General features: G+C 53.4%; 7 protein-coding genes and 2 pseudogenes across 7 annotated transcripts, besides 45 other annotated features; all 9 read left to right on the forward strand.

Moving 5' to 3' along the window:
• Positions 1-1,900, forward strand: Tc00.1047053508805.10 (annotated as a pseudogene; the record flags this gene model as incomplete).
• Positions 1-3,275: a sequence feature (heterozygous, Esmeraldo-like haplotype).
• Positions 1,853-1,885: a microsatellite.
• Positions 2,134-2,164: a microsatellite.
• On the forward strand, positions 2,293-2,988 carry Tc00.1047053508805.20 (hypothetical protein, conserved; the record flags this gene model as incomplete). Its single annotated transcript, XM_804490.1, has 1 exon — positions 2,293-2,988. One exon carries the CDS (start codon positions 2,293-2,295, stop codon positions 2,986-2,988), a length of 696 nt encoding a protein of 231 aa, XP_809583.1.
• Positions 3,003-3,043: a microsatellite.
• Positions 3,058-3,090: a microsatellite.
• Positions 3,177-3,206: a microsatellite.
• Positions 3,215-3,242: a microsatellite.
• Positions 3,276-3,897: a sequence feature (haploid, Esmeraldo-like haplotype).
• Positions 3,288-3,309: a microsatellite.
• Positions 3,448-3,487: a sequence feature (T-rich).
• Positions 3,659-3,681: a microsatellite.
• Positions 3,898-3,927: a sequence feature (haploid, non-Esmeraldo-like haplotype).
• Positions 3,928-4,360: a sequence feature (areas not merged during assembly with more than two copies in the genome that could not be assigned to a particular haplotype).
• Positions 4,217-4,265: a sequence feature (T-rich).
• Positions 4,325-6,199, forward strand: Tc00.1047053508805.30 (annotated as a pseudogene).
• Positions 4,361-5,174: a sequence feature (heterozygous, non-Esmeraldo-like haplotype).
• Positions 5,175-6,115: a sequence feature (areas merged during assembly that could not be assigned to a particular haplotype. This can correspond to areas where the two haplotypes were merged or to regions with more than two copies in the genome that were merged during assembly.).
• Positions 6,116-6,291: a sequence feature (heterozygous, non-Esmeraldo-like haplotype).
• Positions 6,292-6,385: a sequence feature (haploid, Esmeraldo-like haplotype).
• Positions 6,355-6,377: a microsatellite.
• Positions 6,386-6,471: a sequence feature (haploid, non-Esmeraldo-like haplotype).
• Positions 6,472-8,953: a sequence feature (areas not merged during assembly with more than two copies in the genome that could not be assigned to a particular haplotype).
• Positions 6,473-9,141: a mobile genetic element.
• Positions 8,954-9,672: a sequence feature (haploid, Esmeraldo-like haplotype).
• Positions 9,168-9,193: a sequence feature (AT_rich).
• Positions 9,371-9,404: a microsatellite.
• Positions 9,539-9,642: a sequence feature (T-rich).
• Positions 9,673-10,286: a sequence feature (haploid, non-Esmeraldo-like haplotype).
• Positions 9,821-9,843: a microsatellite.
• Positions 9,843-9,870: a microsatellite.
• Positions 9,977-10,002: a sequence feature (AT_rich).
• Positions 10,051-10,111: a sequence feature (T-rich).
• Positions 10,145-10,165: a microsatellite.
• Positions 10,197-11,093, forward strand: Tc00.1047053508805.80 (short chain dehydrogenase, putative; the record flags this gene model as incomplete). The annotated part of the gene is made up of 1 exon (XM_804491.1): positions 10,197-11,093. One exon carries the CDS (start codon positions 10,197-10,199, stop codon positions 11,091-11,093), a length of 897 nt encoding a protein of 298 aa, XP_809584.1.
• Positions 10,198-10,223: a microsatellite.
• Positions 10,231-10,253: a microsatellite.
• Positions 10,287-15,107: a sequence feature (heterozygous, Esmeraldo-like haplotype).
• Positions 11,193-11,243: a sequence feature (T-rich).
• Positions 11,291-11,311: a microsatellite.
• Positions 11,535-11,572: a sequence feature (T-rich).
• Tc00.1047053508805.90 (hypothetical protein, conserved) lies at positions 11,647-12,024 on the forward strand (the record flags this gene model as incomplete). The annotated part of the gene is made up of 1 exon (XM_804492.1): positions 11,647-12,024. The coding sequence occupies one exon, from the start codon at positions 11,647-11,649 to the stop codon at positions 12,022-12,024; it is 378 nt and encodes a 125-aa protein (XP_809585.1).
• Positions 11,769-11,792: a microsatellite.
• Positions 12,065-12,090: a sequence feature (AT_rich).
• Positions 12,119-12,153: a sequence feature (T-rich).
• Positions 12,363-14,813, forward strand: Tc00.1047053508805.100 (hypothetical protein, conserved; the record flags this gene model as incomplete). The annotated part of the gene is made up of 1 exon (XM_804493.1): positions 12,363-14,813. One exon carries the CDS (start codon positions 12,363-12,365, stop codon positions 14,811-14,813), a length of 2,451 nt encoding a protein of 816 aa, XP_809586.1.
• Positions 14,951-14,982: a microsatellite.
• Positions 15,108-15,728: a sequence feature (haploid, non-Esmeraldo-like haplotype).
• Positions 15,221-15,583, forward strand: Tc00.1047053508805.110 (uncharacterized protein; the record flags this gene model as incomplete). The annotated part of the gene is made up of 1 exon (XM_804494.1): positions 15,221-15,583. The coding sequence occupies one exon, from the start codon at positions 15,221-15,223 to the stop codon at positions 15,581-15,583; it is 363 nt and encodes a 120-aa protein (XP_809587.1).
• Positions 15,430-15,459: a microsatellite.
• Positions 15,729-19,466: a sequence feature (areas not merged during assembly with more than two copies in the genome that could not be assigned to a particular haplotype).
• Positions 15,905-17,038, forward strand: Tc00.1047053508805.120 (UDP-Gal or UDP-GlcNAc-dependent glycosyltransferase, putative; the record flags this gene model as incomplete). Its single annotated transcript, XM_804495.1, has 1 exon — positions 15,905-17,038. One exon carries the CDS (start codon positions 15,905-15,907, stop codon positions 17,036-17,038), a length of 1,134 nt encoding a protein of 377 aa, XP_809588.1.
• Positions 18,525-19,466, forward strand: Tc00.1047053508805.136 (UDP-Gal or UDP-GlcNAc-dependent glycosyltransferase, putative; the record flags this gene model as incomplete). The annotated part of the gene is made up of 1 exon (XM_804496.1): positions 18,525-19,466. A coding segment is annotated over one exon (942 nt), but the record flags the coding sequence as incomplete, so codon positions are not given.

Genomic DNA, 19,466 nt, shown 5'->3' on the forward strand with positions numbered 1-19,466 from the left:
CCAGCGTCAGTGAGCGTGTGGCGGAGGAGTTGATGTCACGCTCGGTGAGGAGGTTGGGTACGCCATTCGATTTGATGACATGAGCAGCGAGAGGACGCGGCTAAAGTACTTGACGGATGGCATGCTGCTTCGGGAGGCCATGAGCGACCCACTGCTGCTGCGGTACAGTGTCATCATCCTCGACGAGGCCCATGAGCGTACGGTCCACACAGATGTGTTGATTGGTGTCGTGAAGGAGTTGTTGCCGCGGCGACCGGAATTACGCGTCGTTGTGATGTCCGCAACGTTGGAGGAGAGGCGGTTTCAAGTGTACTTTCCGGAGGCGCCCCTGGTGCATATTGCCGGCCGTATGTTTGGTGTGGAGGTGTACTTCTCGCGGTCGCCCGAGGCAAACTACGTGGAGGCGGCGATACGCACGGCGACGCAGATTCACCTGTACGAGGGCGAGGGCGATATTCTCATTTTTCTCACCGGCGAGGACGAGATTGAGCAGACGGTGGAGCGACTGCAGAAGGGGATTTGTATGGCGGAGCACAGCAGCGCGGACTGCCATAAGGGGCCCGTCGTGGTTCTCCCGTTGTACTCCGCCCTCCCGCCCCAGCAGCAGCGGAAGGTCTTTCAGAAGGTCCCGCCCGGCACACGGAAGATTGTCGTAGCAACGAACGTGGCGGAGACATCCCTCACCATCGACGGTGTCGTCTTTGTCGTCGACAGTGGCTTTTCCAAGCAGAAGGTGTTTAACCCAAAGTTGCGTGTCGAGTCCCTTTTGGTGACACCGATCAGTCAAGCGAGCGCACGGCAGCGCTGCGGTCGTGCCGGTCGTACCAAGCCGGGGAAGTGTTTCCGCCTCTACACCATCAAAGCGTTTGACACACTCCTGCAGCCGCAGACGTACCCTGAAATTCTGCGCTGTAACTTGGGTTCCGTTGTTTTGCACATGAAGATGATGGGTGTGGAAGACCTGGTGAACTTTGACTTTGTGGAGCCACCGGCCCCGGAAACGCTCATGCGGGCGCTGGAGCTTTTGAATTATTTAGGCGCCATTAATGACGACGGAGACATGACGGAAATCGGCCGCCAGATGGCAGAGTTTCCGTTAGAACCTGAGATGGCGGCGATGTTGCTACATAGCCCCGAGTATGGCTGTTCAGACGATATTGCACGTATTTGTGCGATGCTATCCGTCCAAAGTCCCTTTGTGACCCCCACCAACGATCAACGAGGTCGTGCAATGCGGTGCCGGGAGCAGTTTAACCACCCAACAGGGGACCATGTCGCATTTTTGAATGCCTTTAATGCATTTTACGACGCCAATAACAAAAGTGCAGCATGGGCATCGGAAAACTATCTCAATCCACGTGTCATGAGGCAGGCCGTCAGCATTTACCGGCAGCTGCTTGGCGTTATGCGTCGACTGGGCCGCGATGTTTGCAGCACATATTCCCGTCCACCGACTCGAGCCCCGAGAGAAACTGACGTCAAGGATGAGTTCGCAAATGAGATACGCCGCGCTATTCTTCGCGGGTACTTCACCAAAGTCGCCCTCTCGCTGCCAACCAAGAATCAATTTATGACGCTGAAGGACGATGTCAAGTGTCTTTTATTCCCTTCCACGTTCCTCAACCGCCGTCCAAAGTTCGTCGTGTTTAACGAGCTTGTACTCACCAGTAATACTTACATCCGCACCGTGACGGCGGTGGCCGACGAGTGGCTGCTGGAGGCGAGCCCGACTTATTTTGCGCGGGAGGAGTTCGACGGGGTCAGCAGGCAGGTGTTTGACGAGTTGCACCGCCGTCGTCATCGTCATGCAGAGAACCGTGGCGGGTGCAGCGAGAAGCGTCCCCGTACATTTGACAGCGACGACGACGACGACGACGACGACGACTCCGAGTCATCGTAGAGGAAGGCGATCACCGGCTCGGCTCTCGTTTAAGACAATACATAAGAAAAAAAAAAAAAAAAGTACATATTTTTAAAGTGGAAGGCCGACAATGGGGGAATCGCAAACAAACACACACACAAAAAAAAAAAAAAAATGAATAAATGAAAGAAAACACATGCCATTGAGGAGGATGAGAAGAGTCATTTTTTGTGGCGCATGTCGACTCACTTTCCCTTCCTTTCCCTTTCCAAACACACACACACACACACACACACACACACATGCAAGCAGGCCATCAGTCATGTGTTTTGTATTTGTTCTGTCTTTCACTTTTTCCATTTTCTTGTATATATATATGTCTTTTTCCTCACTGGCTAGGGAGAGCCCGGTCCTTGTGTAGCAAAGCTTAAATGCCACCACGACGATACTTGCGCAATGGCGCTGCCCTGCTTCCATGGCTGCTGGTGCTGCTTTTGATGGCTTTCATGGTTACTGCCACTGCAGCCGAGCTGACGGAGGCGGACTTTAAGCGCATGAAGATACGGGAGCTCCGCGATTTCTTGGAGGACCGAGGTCTCACCTGCCCTGACTGCCAGGAGAAGGCCGACTTTGCACGCTACGCCTACCAAAACCGCGACAAGAAACCCACCAGCGAACAGGGGAAGCGTGAGGTGCCCAATGCGCCTTTCTGGGAAGTCTGGAGGGATATTGCTAAGGAAGTATGCGAGGAGGCGGTTAAAAAGCGCGGTCTTGATGTGTCAGCGGAGCCACAGTCCGAAGTCTGTTCCGCACTTGCCTACGTTACAGAGAGCTTTTTCTTACAGCATGGTAAACGGACTGCAGGCAAGCTACGTAAGAAGCCGGAAGCCCTTCTTAAGACATCCTTTAAGGCTGTATACTACGACGCCGGAAGAGTGTTACTGGGGCGGCTGGCAGATCACTGTTTGGCTTCAGCGGGTAACCAAAACACATGCAGCTCAATGAGTAAATTGATGGCTCTTACAGAAGAATCGAAAATTGCGGATTTGGCGAAATGGATGACGAATGTCGGCATTGAGAATACAAATCCAATGTATGAGTTTATAGACCAGCGTGACGACCTTTGAGATGAAAAATATAATACTACCAGTAATACTACTACCAGTACTACTACTACTACTAATAATAATAATACTTATATATATATACATATATATATATATTATATAACTTTGTTTATTTTTCCTTCTACATTTGAGAACCATAGCTGCAGTTTTACAGGGAATTGAACAAAAAAAAAGAAAAAGAGGGGGGAATATAAATACATATATATATGTATATATATTACTCAACTTTTTTTTTTTTTTTTTTTTTTTTTTTTATGTGCGCCCTATTCACTGCTTTTTTTTTTTTTCGCTGCAGTAAGTTATTATTATTATTATTATTATGTGTTCATGATGTCACGGGACATGAAACAAATGTAACGGTGAGCTGCATCTCAGTGTTTTCCCCCCCACTCCCCCCCTTTTTTTTTTTATGTGTGTGTGTGTGTGTGCGCTCACTTATATCGCAGGCTACGGGCACCGTTGTTTTCTCATCTTTTTTTTTTTTTTTTTTTGTTTGTTTGGCCCTGAAGGCAGGGAAATGATTGAATGAATGAAGGAAGGAAGGAAAGAAGCGTCATGAGGTTTGAGGTGCCCTCCGTCACTGAGGGAAGAAAAAAAAGGAAGGAGGAGGAGGGGGAGGGGGATAAGAAAAAAAAGCCAGCATGTCCAGGCATGCAGTAGTCTCCATGCGTACATATATATATATATATATATCTGTGGAGCAGGCATTGTGCAGGTGTCACATCGTTTCTTCACGCAAGGCCGTGTGGACAATCAGACAAGCGATGGTTCGTACCATATGACATGAGACCCCTTTTTTTCGTTTGGTAAAGCGGTGGCTGCGGTGTGTGTGTTTGTGGGCTGGTCGACGCGGAACAACTTGTGAAGATGGGAAAAAAAAAGTGCGTGAAGAATACACACAGAGGAAATTGCCACATCGCTCCTTGCATTTACGCGGTGGGGGTACAAGTAAACATCCTTCACCACTGCACAGGCTATGACGTCCTTCAGAGCTGCGATATATATATATATATATGTGTTGACGGCCTCGTGCTGGGAAGAATCGTCAATTCTAATCGTTTTTTTTTTTTTCCTGTTTCCCCTCCATCATACCCTGTGCCGAGGCCAACGGGACCTCCTGGTTGCTATCGTTGCACTGGTCAAACAACCAGCAGCCACCCTCAGCCGTGCACGCACATGCACACAGCTGTGACAGGAAACACAGGCCCGCTGCTTCCTATTCCATTTATTAGTTTTATTTTCATTTTTGCTTCACTTCTTTTTTTATTTTTATTTTTCTCCCACTGGGCAGAGGAGTGCACCTTTTTTCCTTTTCTGCTTCAATTCTGCGGAAGGGATGCCACCGACTGCGGACGGCCGGGCGTACCCATTGGGGGATGTGCCGCTTCGTGCGGTCTTGCGCCGCTCATTGGAGGAACCACCGGGCTCGCCGCTCACGGCGTGTGGGGCGGGTGTCGTGCAGACGTCACCGACCCTGTCGTGGGTGTCCGCCGAGTCGCTCGACAGCATCATCTCGCTGGCGAACCGGACGGAGGAGCAGCTGGAGCTGGACGGACTGATCTACCGCCTATGCCACTCCCTGTACTGCGTGGCGAAGAGCAAGTCCGCGCGGATGCACCGGCGCCCCGCGAACGATGGGTACGCGTCGGTTGGTGATAATGCGAGCCGGTTTCACAACATGCGTGGGCACGAGGACTGGTGCCCGCTGCGCCACCTCTTTGACCCGTCAAGCTACTACCACTCGGTGGGGAAGTCGTCCAATCCGCATGTTGGGTGCAGATGTCTCGAGGAATCGCATGGGCCGCTCGACGGCCCCGCAGGTGTGTCGCAGTGGCTGGCGGATGAGCTGGATGTGACGCGACTCTCTGGCGGGAATAGTAACCACGTGTACCGTCTTGGCCACGCCTCGTACCCCGGGAAGGCCGTTCTGCTGCGTGTGTACGGTGACAGGGGCGGTGAGGCGATTGACCGTGCGCGGGACATAAAGGCGATGCGGCTGATGAGCGATGCCGAGATGAGTCCAGCTGTGCTGCACAGCTTCCACTGGGGCCGCGTGGAGGAGTTCATGGACGGTGTGTACACGTGCACGACGGATATGCTGCTGGCGTCGCCATCACTGCTGGGCGACATATATGAGGGACTGTGCCGCATGCATCAGCTGGATGCGACCCCGTTTCTGCCGGAGAACGTGAAGGGCGCCAAGTTTGTGGGCCGAGTAGTGACCCCGTCGATGAGCGTGGACGAACTGGCCTCGTTGATGGAGGGAGCTGCCGGCTACTACGGCAACCTGGTGCGTGAGAAGGCCCTGGAGAGCGTGTGCCCAACGTCGTTTGAGCGTGCGAGTTTCCGCCTGCTTCGACTGCTGTCATCGCACGTGGTGGAGCCGCACCGTCGGTCGCTGGTGGACTGGCTGGCGGGGGAGATCATGTTTTTGCGCGGCGAGCTGCTGCTGCGTGGCGTCCCTGTTGTTTTCTCGCACAACGATCTGAATCCCGGGAACATCCTGCTGTCGAGGCGGCAGGTGCCGGTGGCGTTCCGCAGGAGCGACTCTTTGACGAGCCTTGACGACGCGGAGAGCACGGCGGAGTCGACGCGCCCCATGTGGTGCGGCGGTGTGGGGGCAAAAATCTAGTGGAGCGTCGCGGGTACCTTTTCATTGACTTTGAGTACACGGATGCGAACTACCGCTGCTTTGACCTTGGCAACACGCTGTGCGAGCTGGACTACGACTACACGCGGGGCACGGAGGCGGGTGGTCGCGGGTTCATCAAGTTTCTGAGCGTGTTCCCGCCCGCGGCGAAGGCGGATGCGTGGCGCGGGCTTGGGGAGGAGTACCCGCGGCTGCCGGAGCTGATCGTTGACGCCTGGCGGCGGGGTGACGTTGACGGGGAGGCGGGGGACGTTGGCACTGCCGCGTTGCAGGCTGTGCGGAGGTACTTTGCGACGAGCAGCGGGGCGCCGGTGAGTGAGGTCTCGGTAAGCGAGGCGCATTTGGTGGAGCTGCTGCTCGGCATGCTGGCGTCGCACCTCCACTGGACGCTGTGGGCAATCGTGATGGGCTGCGCGCCCGACGAGTGTGCCGACTGCGCGGTGGACACGGAGGCATTTGCTCTTGGGGGCAGCGGTCTGGACTACGTGCGCTACGGTGAGTGCCGGCTGCGGGAGTACATGGCACTTCGCCAGTGGCTTGTTAGCAACGCATTTATTTAGGTGGATCTGTGTATTTGTGTGTTTTGTTTAGGAGAATTGGCTACATTGGCGGTATAATGTCGTGTGCATTTGAGGGGTCAACGGAGTGAACTCTGCGAGGGAATTCTGTTGTACTTCCATTCGCGTTGATAATACACTTGATACATTCTTGGCCGGTATATATATATATATATATATATTTACTTTCTTGTTGTTCTTTGGTTGTGTGGGAGTTGGCATTGTTTTTACTGACGGGGATTTAAATGACGACAGTTACTGTGACTTGTACTTTTTGATGCAGCTGGCACACCTGGTACACGAAGTGGAGCATAATAGAAATGATTATTTCCAAGTGAACCTTCCCAAGAAGAGCGGTATTGGTAATCAACTCCACTACAGACCCCATCGGACCCTGCTGGTGTTGGTTGATTTCAGCAAGGCTTTTGACTCCATAGATCATCGAGTCCTCAGTCGCTTGCTGGCTAATATTCCGGGGGTGAATTGTAGAAGGTGGCTTAGAAACTTTCTACGTGGTCGCCACGCGAAGACACGAGTTGGTAACAGAAACAGCGATCGGCGTCCCATGCTGCGAGGAGTTCCTCAGGGGTCCGTACTGGGACCATATTTGTTCTCCCTTTACGTACACTCACTTCTCAATCTGCTGAACAGCTTTGCGGATGTCACAGCAGACATGTATGCGGACGACCTCTCTATTATCGTTAAGGGGCAGTCCCGGGAAGACGCCATTCCCACTGCCAACACGGTTCTTGAAAAACTACATGGGTGGAGTCAAGAAAATGGCCTGGCCATCAACCCGTCAAAGTGTGAAGCCGCTTGGTTCACACTCTCCACGCACACGGAGTCAGATTATGATCGTGAAGGAAAGTGGCCGCTGGTAGTGGCGGGATGTGAAATCCCAGTCATAACCATTGGGGCATCGCGAACCACGAGGTTTATTGTCATGGATCTCGATCCACGACTGACGCTAAATGTGGCGGCCTCCAAGCAATGCGCTGCCACTTCGCAACGGATATCGCAGCTACGCTGCATAGCGCATAAAGAGGCGGGACCATCTCCACATGACCTACGCACGTTCGTCATTGGATACGGTGCCCCCAAATTACGCTATGGCAGCGAACTCATATGGGCAGTAGCGACGGATTCAGCGAAGAATGGGATGCAGAGGACGTACGCAACTATGGCACGCATTGTCAGCGGAGTTCCGAGCACTGTCGACCCGGAATCCGCACTTCTAGAGGCTAATATGCCGCCGCTCCATGTCCTTTGCCTGCGCGCGCGGCTCTCCATATTTGAGAACACACGCGCATGTCAGATGGACTGGATACAGAGACCCCCGCCTGAGCCACCGCCTCGCGCAGGTTTCCGCATCTCGCCATTATCTCGGGACGAGCTATATGCCTTCGTAGACGCATACACAAAGGGCTATGGCATTACCGAGAGCTCACCACGCAATGAGCGGTTCTTTCGCAGCTCCATTCCTCCCTGTTTGCGACCTCCGCTCACCGGGTCACCATTGGCGTGGAACTTCCGATAGACCACTCAATAACTGACGAGGAAGAGCTGACAAGGAAAAAGCGCAGAGTCAGCGAAGAGGCTCTAGCGCTGCACAGCCACCGTTCGTGGATACTCGCAACAGATGGCGGTGTAGACGTTCCCAAGTCAGCCGGGGTTGGAATACTGCTTTCATCCCTCAATTCATCGGAGATAATAGAAAAGGCCAGTATCAACTGCGGCACACGCCCATGCAGCTACAGGACGGAATCCCGTGCGCTGCTCCTAGCCCTAGAGAAGCTGATTATCCCTCGTATCCAGCACAGGCATAAAACCCTGCTTGTGGTTACAGACAGTCAGTCTCTTCTAGCGGCTCTAAACAAGGGCCCGCTCAGTCAGACCGACTGGACGGAGGATCAGATCTGGCAGCGTCTCTTGACACTGGCGTGTGCTGGCTGGTCCGTGCATCTGCAGTTTTGTTACGGACATTGTGGAGTAAATGCTAACGAGCTTGCTGATCAGTATGCGACGCAGACTATGGCAACCGGACAATACACGGAGCAAGGAATTGCACCTTTATGGCATACGGACCTGCTGACATGTTTTACTACCCAGCTCACCAACAAGTGGAGTAGTACGATTCGTCAAGACACTCACCGCTACTTGCTTTGCGGCACAAGGCCATCAGATCTCAGCGGCAAGGGCCTGATCACTCAGGAAGTTCTTCACCGTCAAGAACTGGTTCACCTCGCAAGGGCAAGGTGCGGGGAATCTGAGCTCTGGGGCCGACTATACTGGGCTGTGAGAGATTGCACGAACCAATGCCGTTTCTGCAACATCTCACCGGAACAGTCTGCACATATGCGCTCTAACAACGATCCGACCGCACCGGGGACGGATGCTTTTCCCCCGTCGGCAAGGGAGGAAGACGTCTCTCCAGTAAGGAGACGGACCATCACACGTCGTCGGAAGGAGAAATTTCCGTACTGTGATTCTACATTGACGGGATTCTCGAATCTCGTCAGTCACTGTCGGTCATTTCACCCGGAACATCCTCCACCGCTTCCCGAGCTCAAATGCGATTTCTGTGATATGGTTTTCCCCACACGGAGAAGCACCGCACAGCACAGAAGTCGCTGCACACACAACCCAGACGCCACACGGCATCTAAACAGCAGTGCCAGGAGGCGATCTCTGCTGCCGCAGGATCAGCCAGCTTCCACAAGCACGCCAATAGGCCCGCAGGAAACCTTGCACCATCTGCTTCTAGGATGTCCAGGCACCTTGGCTGTGCGCCAAAGACTGGGCATTGAACAGGACCTTCGCCTCGGAAAGTTCTCTCAACGGCAGTTGCCTCATAGCAGAAAACTTTTGTCGCTGCTCGACCACCTCCTCGGCACCCAGATGGCATTGTATAGCTAGACGCGCTGGTAATAGTAGGAAAAAAAAAAACTTGTACTTTTTTGATCCCTATTTACTTATTTATTTATTTAATTTTTTTTATCTTTTGGTGTCTTGCGGTGAGACATCTTTTTTACTTTTTAATTTCATTGTAGTAGAGGTACTTGCGTGCGTATATATCAATGCATAAGCATATATGTACATACATAGATGCATGTATATGTGCCTGCGGAACGGAGGGAGAGGGGGTGAGAGAGAAGCGGGTGGAGGTGGTGGTGGTGAGGAGTAAAAGGAGGAGGAGGAGGAGGAGGAGGCGCAAGAAGTTATGAAAAGAAGAAGTGTTCATGTACCCATCTTTTGTGCAAAGAGGGAGGGGATAGGGGAAAGGTGGGTGGGTGTGTGGTTTTTTGTCGCCGTGCAGAAATGTGACCTTTCTTATGTACAGGTGTTCTTTTTTTATTTTTATTTTTATCTCTGTTACCTGATAATATATATATATGTATATATATTTTGCTCTCTTGTCCTTTTTTTTTTTTTTTTGTTGTTGTTGTTGAGTGTGTGACTTATGGCGGAGGCTGAATCGCATGCCTACGAGGAGATGTTGCGTGCGTACTGGAGCCGCCGTGAGTCTGTGCGGCGGGAGGAGGGTCGTCTTTATGAGCTGCAGCGCATCATACTCGCCCTGCACAATGTTGTGTGGAGGTGATCTACAGGGGATGAGGATGGACGGACACACACACACACACACACACAGAGAGAGAGAGGGAGAGAGAGAGAGAGGGTTGGATGGGTGCATACATGCATGTACATGTGTACACATATGACACGAACAGATTAAATACGAAAGAAAAGAAAAATAATAAAAAATTGAATGAGACGTAATGACAAATTATTTTATTATTTTATTATTTTGGGGGTGGGGGGTTAAAGTGGAGGTTGATTTGATGCATTTCATTGACATTTTTTTTTTTTCTTAAATTTTTTTTTATCTTTTATTTTATTTTATCTTTTTATATTTTTTGTCCTTGTCTCTATCTGCATGGCGTTACTATCAATTATTATTATTATTATTATTTTTTGTTTGTTTACTTTTATCTCTGCACGAAATGTGTGTGTGTGTGTGTGTGTGTGTGCCTGGGAGAGGGAGGGAGGGAGGGAGGGAGACTGTTGCCTTTCTGCACGCATTATCCACCTATATATATTATAAGCATACATCTAAATACATACATATATATTATTATTGGGCAGTGATGTTGTCGAAGCGTGTGGCGCTGGTGACAGGCGGGAATCGCGGCATTGGGTACGCGGCGGTGCGTCGCATGGCGCAACTTGGCTACTGCGTCCTGCTTGCTGCTCGTGATGTTCAACGTGGCGAGGCAGCAGCAGCGTCGCTTCGCGCGGATGACATGGACGTGCAATTTTTGCATCTTGTCATTACCGATGAGGCTTCTGTTGCCACCGCGGCTCGTGAGGTGGAGGCGCGGTATAAACGGCTGGATGCCCTCATCAACAACGCCGCTGTGATGGACTACGACAACCACATCACCCCGTTGAATGTGCCCCGCATGCGGGAGGAGTTTGAAGTGAACTTTTTTGCTGCCGTGATGGTCACCAATGCCTTTTTACCGCTGATGCTACGCACATCCGACGCCCCACGTATTGTTAATGTCAGCACACCCCTCGGCACCCACGAGACGGTGGAGCATCCGCACAACAGGTACGGCAGTCCACTCTTTACAAGTTACAAGTGCACAAAGGCGGCACTGAATATGTACACGCACAATCTTGCCTACTGGCTGCAGACGCAAGAGGAAAACAGTGCCAAGGCGGCGAAGGTAAATGCAGCATATCCCGGGTATGTACGAACAGATATGTCGCGAAACCGTGCAGAGGCACCCATGGAACCAGATGAGGGGGCTGAGACTTTGGTTTATCTTGCCACACTACCGGCGGATGGGCCTACCGGTGGCTTTTTTCACAAAAAGGAGCGACTTGCATGGTGAAGGGAGAAGCCACTTTGGCTTCAATGATCTCCTGTAGAGGACCCATGATGCATCATGATATCTATTTATCTATATATCTATATATCTATATGAGTGTGATTTGTTCTTTTTCTTTTTTTTCATTGTTGTTAATTTTTTATTTTTATTTTTGACTTGTAGGGGGGAGGGGGATATTTTGAGGGCTTTGTGCTCCGTCATTTTTTTTTTTTTTTTTTTTTCTGTTTACTACGGTCCGCGTCGCTCTTTGTGTTGGTGCCAGTTATTTATGGAATGGAGTTGTTTGTATGATTGGCGGCAGCGTCTGAATAAACGACATTTGTATTGCCTTTGTAGAACATTTTGCCTTTTGTCATTAGTAATAGTGAGTGGCATGTGTTTGTATGTACATGAGTGTATGTATGTAATGGCTTGGGCCTTTGATTTTTTTTGTTTCTGCAGGGGTTTTCTCTCTCTCTCTTTTTTTTTTTTTTTTTTTTTTTGTGTGTGTGTGTGTGTGTCTCCCTTTCACAGCACTTTGCGTGTGTTTCTCTGCGGCGGCGGCGGCGGCGGTGACATGTCGGGTGAGAAGACAGTTGTTGTGCATTCGAGCGTTTGTCCAGACGAGGAGGAACTCCCCAGCGCCGTCCCAACGCCGTCGTTGCATCCCGCCCAAACCTCCTCCGTCTCCGTTGGGGCCGACGACGACGACGACGACGACGAATTTGCCATCACGTACGTTGCGCAGAAGAGTGCGCCGGTGAACATCGCCAGCGCGCGTTCGGCCCCGCAGAAGCGGCTTCGCAACAGCGCGGTGGAGCAGACGTCTGCCTCTCTTGACACGGACGCGGTGGAGTCCAAGCCAGACGACACGGACCATCCCCACGACCGCGCAGAGTACGTGCGTTGGCAGGCACGGGATGCCGCACGGCCAAAGAAGTTGCTGATACAATGAGTGTTGCGTATAACTTTTTCTGTTGATTTCCATCCGTCTGTATTTTTATTTATTTTTTTTTTTTTTCCGCACGGACACGCCTTCTGTTCCTCGCTTTTTTTCTTCTTTTTCTTCTTTTTCTTTTTCTTTCTCTCTCTGTTGTGCATATAACTGCGTCGATTGTTATTGTTTCCGCGGCCACTACTTTCCTTGAGGGGAGAGGTGGGGTGGGTGCTACACGGTAGGCTGCATTTGGAATTAATGTGTTTGTTGCATTCCCCTCTCCACTTGTTTATTATTATTATTTTCATTCCTCTTTGTTTTTACACGTAGTAGGCAGACATCTCTTGTGCCAATTCATGTCTTGGCCGACGTGGGTGTTAAATGAAACAAATCGAAAGATCCAGCAACGCATAGACCACATTGCATATGAGTTACAGAATAAATTTTCGGATATTGAGTTGGAGCGGGAGGCCGTCGCCGTGCTGCGGAGGAACTTGGCGCAGGTGAAGCAACATGTCCTTTCGAGAACGAAGGCCGTCGTCGAAGATCAAGAGCGCCTGCAGAGGGACGATGATGCGCTGCAGCTTCTGCAGCGGGAGGAGTCCCACAGCCGTGCCGATCTTCATGCGTTGAAGAGTCGTCAAAAGGAGGTCCAGGAGTTGCTGCAGGGAGTGTCACGTGCAGTGCAGGCCAAGGCGAAGGCTCTTGAGAAGGAGCATGCCATATCGGAGGCGCTGGAGCAGACAGCGCTGGAACTTTTTGCCGCTTCTGCATCGCAAAAGAACGCTCATGAGGCGCAGCGGGATTTGGAGCGGCAGCGCCACCGCTTGGAGCGGGTGCAGGCATCATTGACAGGTGCCCACGATTCTCTTCGCATGTCACAGAGCGCGCTGCAGCGGGGGGAGGAGGAGTTTGCGCAGGTGCAGGGGGAGCTGCGGGCTCTCCGGCTGAATATTGTGAGGGGCAAACACGACAAAACAGAGTCGTGGCTGGCGGTGTCACGCGTGCAGGAGGCGATAACGGTGTGTGAGAAACAAACGGCGGCGAACACGGAGGCGTACGCCAGCGGGGAACAAACCCTGGCGGCCCGTCGGGCTCTTCTTGATCAGCTGCAGAAGAAGCACCAGGAGCTTTTGGCGCAGCAGCAGACGATCTCCAAGAGCATCGATGCCCACAGAAGAAATCAGCACGTCTTGCTTGCCCGTCTTCACGCCTCCACGAGCGAAGCACAGGAGCAGGAGAACGCAACGACTGCGACGCAACGACAACTAGCGGCCCAGCGAGATGTGCGGCAGCAGGCGCTGCTTTCGTACCGCAACACGCTTGCGCTTTGGGATGGGCGTAACGCACAACTGCAGGAGTTGCTTTTGCGCTCAAGGGAGCTTGAGTGTCTTTGCAAGGAGACACAAGTGGGCGGCGGTGTGCAGTCGACACGCGCTTTTGAGGATATACGTGCCTCACTGCAGCGGGGCCTCCAGCAACTGGATGATCGAATCGTGCGAATTCGTGCGGCGACTTTGTCGTGTCTTTCAGATCTTCAGCAGGAGGGCCGATTTGCCGAGGAGATAAATTACAACGTCACCAAAACAAGAGAGGCTTTGGCTGCCGCAGAAAATGAATATGCGGCACGGCGGCAATCTCGTGACATGTGTCAAACCCACCTTGACGCTCTGGAGGCACGATTATCATCCATGAAATTAAAGCTGGAGCAAGCACGGGATTTGGTGCGGGAGAAGGACCGGCATGAGCAGACAGTTTTGGAGGGTGTTGTGCAGGAGCTGCAGGCCCAACTCCATCGCTTGACGCACCGCGGCCTTGCGCTTCGGCGGGACATCACACCGCTGCAGTGCGCCTTAAACGCTCATACCAGAAGTGCAGACGACACAAAAGAGAAAATTGCCGCCCTCACGGAAGTGGTGCTTCTGCGAAGGGCGGAACTTCATGCAATCGAGTCTGACGCTGTGCGTCTGGCGAAGGAAAAGGAAACGGCTCTTTTACATCACTCGAGGGCGACGTTGGAGTTGCGGTCCGTCCGTCGTGTCGCCGAATCACACGTGGAGTGGATGCGTGGGTCCGCGACTCTCGAGGACATCCTCCGCGGACAGGCGCTAGTACTGGAGGAGACGGTTCTTGCAGACATAAAGAACGCCGTTGTGGAGCTTCATCTCGAGCAAAAGGCCCAAGCGGAGAAACAGGCGGAACTTCGACGATGCCAGGAGCAGTTGCAGCAATTGAAGTGTCGTTACCAGAATGTCATGGAGTCGATGAGCCGAAGAATGGTTGCGGCAAGCGGGATGCAGGAGGGGGAACTGCACGCACCATCCATCACATCTTCACCAGAGAAACTGCAGGCGCGTTGTATTCTTCAATCATCGTCCGATCGCGAGCGGTTAAGGGAGCGGGGGAACTTTCTTGATGGGCGCATCGTCTTTCTTGAGCACGAGACAAAAACGCTACGGAAGATGCTCCACGCCTTGCGGGCAGGCGGAGGAGGGAGGCAGAGCGGCGCATCAGGACCCACGGCGCATCCCAAGACGGATGGGGAACTGCTTCGATTGCGCGAGGGCGTGAGGGAGACTCGTCGCGGCGTGGAGGTAGAGTTACAATGTGTGGTGGAAGTGCTGCGAACGTTGCAATCACGCAAGCGGGACCTCAGCCGTCGCCTCAAAGACGTTGCCAGAAGGTTGACTGAACTGCAGGCCATTAAGCGTAACCGCGAGTCGGTGGTGCGACGCTTAAAGAATCAAATAAAGCGATCTCAGCCAAAGTTGAAGCAACGGTCTTCACTCATCCACACTCAGCAGTAAAATTGCTGCGGATGGTGCTGCTGCAGACAGGACGGTAACATGTGCATTCCCCCACTCACCCCACTCAACACCCCACCATACAGACACGGACCTCATGGTGTTACAACTGTGAGACTCAGTCATACGCGGCTGGTCCGGTGTGTGTGTGTGTGTGTGTGTGTGTGTTTGTTGCGCCAATGACAACAATTCCATAAAGGAAACATTACCGGCTATTGGCTTTTCCCCCATTGGGTGATACGGGTGCGTGTGTGTAATGGACCCTGGCGTACCACGATGATGTTTCCGGCATTGCCAGGAGAGTGCAGAGGTGGCAACCACATCATCCTGTTTTCACGATGAGGAAGAGATTTCTTTTTTTTTTTTTTTTAACATGCCATTCCCATACATGAACTCGAGGAAACAACTGGATGAGAGTATGCGCGCAAGTGTGTGGGAGAAGAAAAAAGAAAGGTGAGACAGTCCACTGGAAGGCAAATTTTTTTTTTGCGGCGCTCAATGGCTGCCGTAATCCTCATCACCAGGCCCTTCTTCTTCTTCTTCAGCAGCGGCAGCAGCAATATTCGCTCTTCTTCTTTTTTTTTTTTTTGTTTCATTCCAAAAACAAAACAGAAATACCAAAAAAAAAAAGAAAAAAAAAAAAGAAAAAGGAGATAGACGAAGAAAAGCAACGGAGTAGTGCTCACATGCTTGTGGCGGCCATTAGTCTCACACTGGGCAGCGGTGCCCTGGTCGGGGTGGCGCTGCCAAATTACGCCCCGTTGATTTTATAGCTAACTGCTTCATCGTGGTGCCAGAGCCGGTCGCCCTGTATTATCCGGGGAAGCCAAGAGCCAGCAATGCTGCCGTCATGGGATTGTTGTTGCTGACGCAGGGCTGACGGCATCGACCAGCGCCCGGACCAGCCGCGTATTACTGGGGCACACAGTTGTAACACCACGAGGTCTGGGGGCAGGTGTTGCCGTGCCGTCTGCGGTCCATCGGATTTGTTTGAGAAAACACGAGAAAAAACATAATAATGATAAATTGCTCTACGCCCTTACACGCTCTCCGCCCCTTTTTCTTTTGCCTAGCTTCTCACACCAAAAGCGACCATGGCGAAGCCGAAACTTCTGACGCTGAGGCGTAAGCTGAAGCGAGTTGCCGTGCTGCTGATTCCCTTCATTGTGGCCACGACTGTTCTGACCCTCAGGTTCGACACCACTGCCGATGATGCGTCACCGGGACCCAACAACCCCCGCCACTCGCACGCCACCGCCGCGGACGATGCAGCACTTGCTTACATCCCACGCAGTGTTGTGGACACGTGGAGCCGGCGGGAGTACCTGATTGTGCTGGGCGTTCCCTCCATTGACGAAGAAGCGAGGCGAACGCAACGCAACCTGCAGCGGTCGACGTGCTGGCGGTTCCCCGGAGTGGCGACGAGGGCGAACGACTTCACCGGTGCATTGCTCGTGCTGTACGTTATTGGGCGACACCCGTCGCACGGCTATGACTACTCTGCCGCGATGCTGGAGGAGGCGGCACAGTGGAACGATGTGGTTGCGCTGCAAATGAACGAGGGCCTCGTGACGACTAACAAAACAGTTGGCCACTACGGCTTTTTTGGAGCTGAGGCGAATGTCGGTTTGAGCCGCAAGGTGTACATGTGGTTCGACCTTGCGCTCCGTCTGTTTCCGACCGCGAGGTACATTGCGAAGGGCGATGACGATATTTTTCTTCGTGTGCCGCTGTTCGTTGCTCACCTGCGCCTCCTGCCGCGCCGAGGGGTCTACATGGGATACCACATTGGTGTCGCCCAGTTTGCGAATAAGCGCTTCCCGGGTAACACTTTTATGTTTGGCTGGTGCTTTACTTTGTCGAGGGACGTGGCGGAGGCGTTGGTTTCGTACAAGCCCCTGAGGCGCCTGGCGTACCTGCCGTACAGCGAGGAACGTGATCACGAGTTTGCACTGCTTCAGTTTCACAATGACGACGCCATGGTTGGTTGGGTTCTTGAGAAGGAACTGAACTACAAGCCGATGGTATACGTGAAGATGCTGCCCTGTCATTACCATGACGCCCGCGATGACACCGGGCACTGGCAGGTGGTGCCGACCTCGATGTGTGTCCATCATGTGCGGGGGGACGACTACGCCGCGCTCATGGCGCGCTTCGGCAACGACACATCGCCTGTCGCCCGTGTGGAACGGTACTCAGAAGACGTGATATACCCCTGTTGCGATTGAAAAATGAAAGAAATGGATGTTTTTCTGTGCGTGTTGAATCTTAAGGTATTGCTTGATTGGTTGCTGCATCCCGGTTTGTGCCCTATGTGCTCTGTGGCCTAACGACGTGGGATGTGTCATTGACCGCTCAGCGTCCCTGTGGAGCGTTCCACTCCCTGCCCTCGACCCGTTGGCGGGAGGAGAGAGTGGAGCCAGTGGGCGCCCGCTGCGTTGTGCCGCGGGTGTCCTTCTGCTGGGAGCACGCGATGAGAATGTGCGTGTGTGGGCCGGGCCGCCAATGAACGATGTATGTGGGTTTTTTTTTCTATCCTGTAGTTTTGTTAATTGTGCGATTGGGAGATGGAGGGGATTCATTTTTTTTTTTTTTTTTGTGTGTACGTTGCTTGTTTCGTCCTTTCCACTCCTGAGCCCTCACTTTTTGGTGGGTGGTTGCGGTTGGGAGCGGTTGGGGACGTATTTTCGTGTGTGTTCGTGTGATGTCCTTGTTAACGGAGCGTCCCACGGTGCGACTGCTGCCAGTGCTGGTGGTGAGGCTCCCGGTGTGGGGAGAGTGCGTGCCGTGACGCCCTCCCCGCCGCTGGTGTACCCAGAGGGCGGGGCAACGCCACTGGCCCACGGCCCCTGCTTGCTGACGACGCAGCTGCCCCTCTTTTTTTTCTCCTGCTTTTGTTCTTTTGTGGCAGTGTGCGCAGGGTAGGGGCGGCGCGGCCGTGCTTGCGACGTGTGCGGAGCGGCGCTGTGCGGGCCGTGCGACGGTTGCGCGCCGATGGCACGTGCCGCGGTGGGGGCGAGTGCGAGCTGGCGTCTGTGGCTTCTCCCGAGGAGGACGCCGCGGGGCCCTCTCCTTTGCGCCCCACCCGCGGCCATGCGAGTGTGGTGTCGAGTCCACCGATTGGAGGGAGAAGGAGCTGCTGCGCGGGCGGACGGGGATCAGACGACGGGTGGACTGTCTGCTGGGCGGCGGGCCTGCGGTGGCTCCCTGCGTCGTGCGGGACGCTCCTGGTCCCATCCGAGAGAAGTGCGCGCCGCTTCTTGTGGCGACGGTGTGTGCGGCGTGCTGGGCGGCGCACCGGTTGTTTGTGGACGACACCTTCGTTTGGTGCGTGTTCTCGCGGAGGGCGTTGTTGGTGGTGGATGCCAGCAGGAGCTGTGCGCACTGGCAATGCGGGCTACTTCATCGTGGTGCCAGAGCCGGTCGCCCTGTATTATCCGGGGAAGCCAAGAGCCAGCAATGCTGCCCTCATGGGATTGTTGTTGCTGACGCAGGGCTGACGGCATCGACCAGCGCCCGGACCAGCCGCGTATTACTGGGGCACACAGTTGTAACACCACGAGGTCTGGGGGCAGGTGTTGCCGTGCCGTCTGCGGTCCATCGGATTTGTTTGAGAAAACACGAGAAAAAACATAATAATGATAAATTGCTCTACGCCCTTACACGCTCTCCGCCCCTTTTTCTTTTGCCTAGCTTCTCACACCAACAGCGACCATGGCGAAGCCGAAACTTCTGACGCTGAGGCGTAAGCTGAAGCGAGTTGCCGTGCTGCTGATTCTCTTCATTGTGGCCACGACTGTTTTCTCTCTGAGGTTTGACACCGCTGCCGATGATGCGTCACCGGGACCCAACAACCCCCGCCACTCGCACGCCACCGCCGCGGACGACGCAGCACTTGCTTACATCCCACGCAGTGTTGTGGACACGTGGAGCCGGCGGGAGTACCTGATTGTGCTGGGCGTTCCCTCCATTGACGAAGAAGCGAGGCGGACGCGACGCAACCTGCAGCGGTCGACGTGCTGGCGGTTTCCCGGAGTGGCGACGAGGGCGAACGACTTCACCGGTGCATTGCTCGTGCTGTACGTTATTGGGCGACACCCGTCGCACGGCTATGACTACTCTGCCGCGATGCTGGAGGAGGCGGCACAGTGGAACGATGTGGTTGCGCTGCAAATGAACGAGGGCCTCGTGTCCCCAGGAAAAATAGCGGGCACTGGGGGAGAAATTGGAGCTGAGGCGGAGATTGGTTTGAGCCGCAAGGTGTACATGTGGTTCGACCTTGCGCTCCGTCTGTTTCCGACCGCGAGTTACATTGCGAAGGGCGATGACGACATGTTTCTTCGTGTGCCGCTGTTTGTTGCTCACCTGCGCCTCCTGCCGCGCCGAGGGGTCTACATGGGCGCTCATGCTGGAAGAGGATTTCAGGTGAATAAACGCCCAGTGGGCGTGTCGTTTATGGTTGGCTGGTGCTACACTTTGTCGAGGGACGTGGCGGAGGCGTTGGTGTCGTACAAGCCTCTGAGGCGCCTGGCGTACCTGCCGTACAGCAAGGAGCGTCAGGAGGAGTTTTTATCAATTGGTATGGGTCAGGAGGACATGATGGTTGGGTTTGTGCTGGAGAATGAGGTGAAGTACAAGCCGTTGAATATACGTCCA

Source organism: Trypanosoma cruzi, genomic scaffold (genome assembly GCF_000209065.1).
Source record: "Trypanosoma cruzi strain CL Brener 1047053517063 genomic scaffold, whole genome shotgun sequence".
NCBI classification, from domain to species: domain Eukaryota; phylum Euglenozoa; class Kinetoplastea; order Trypanosomatida; family Trypanosomatidae; genus Trypanosoma; species Trypanosoma cruzi.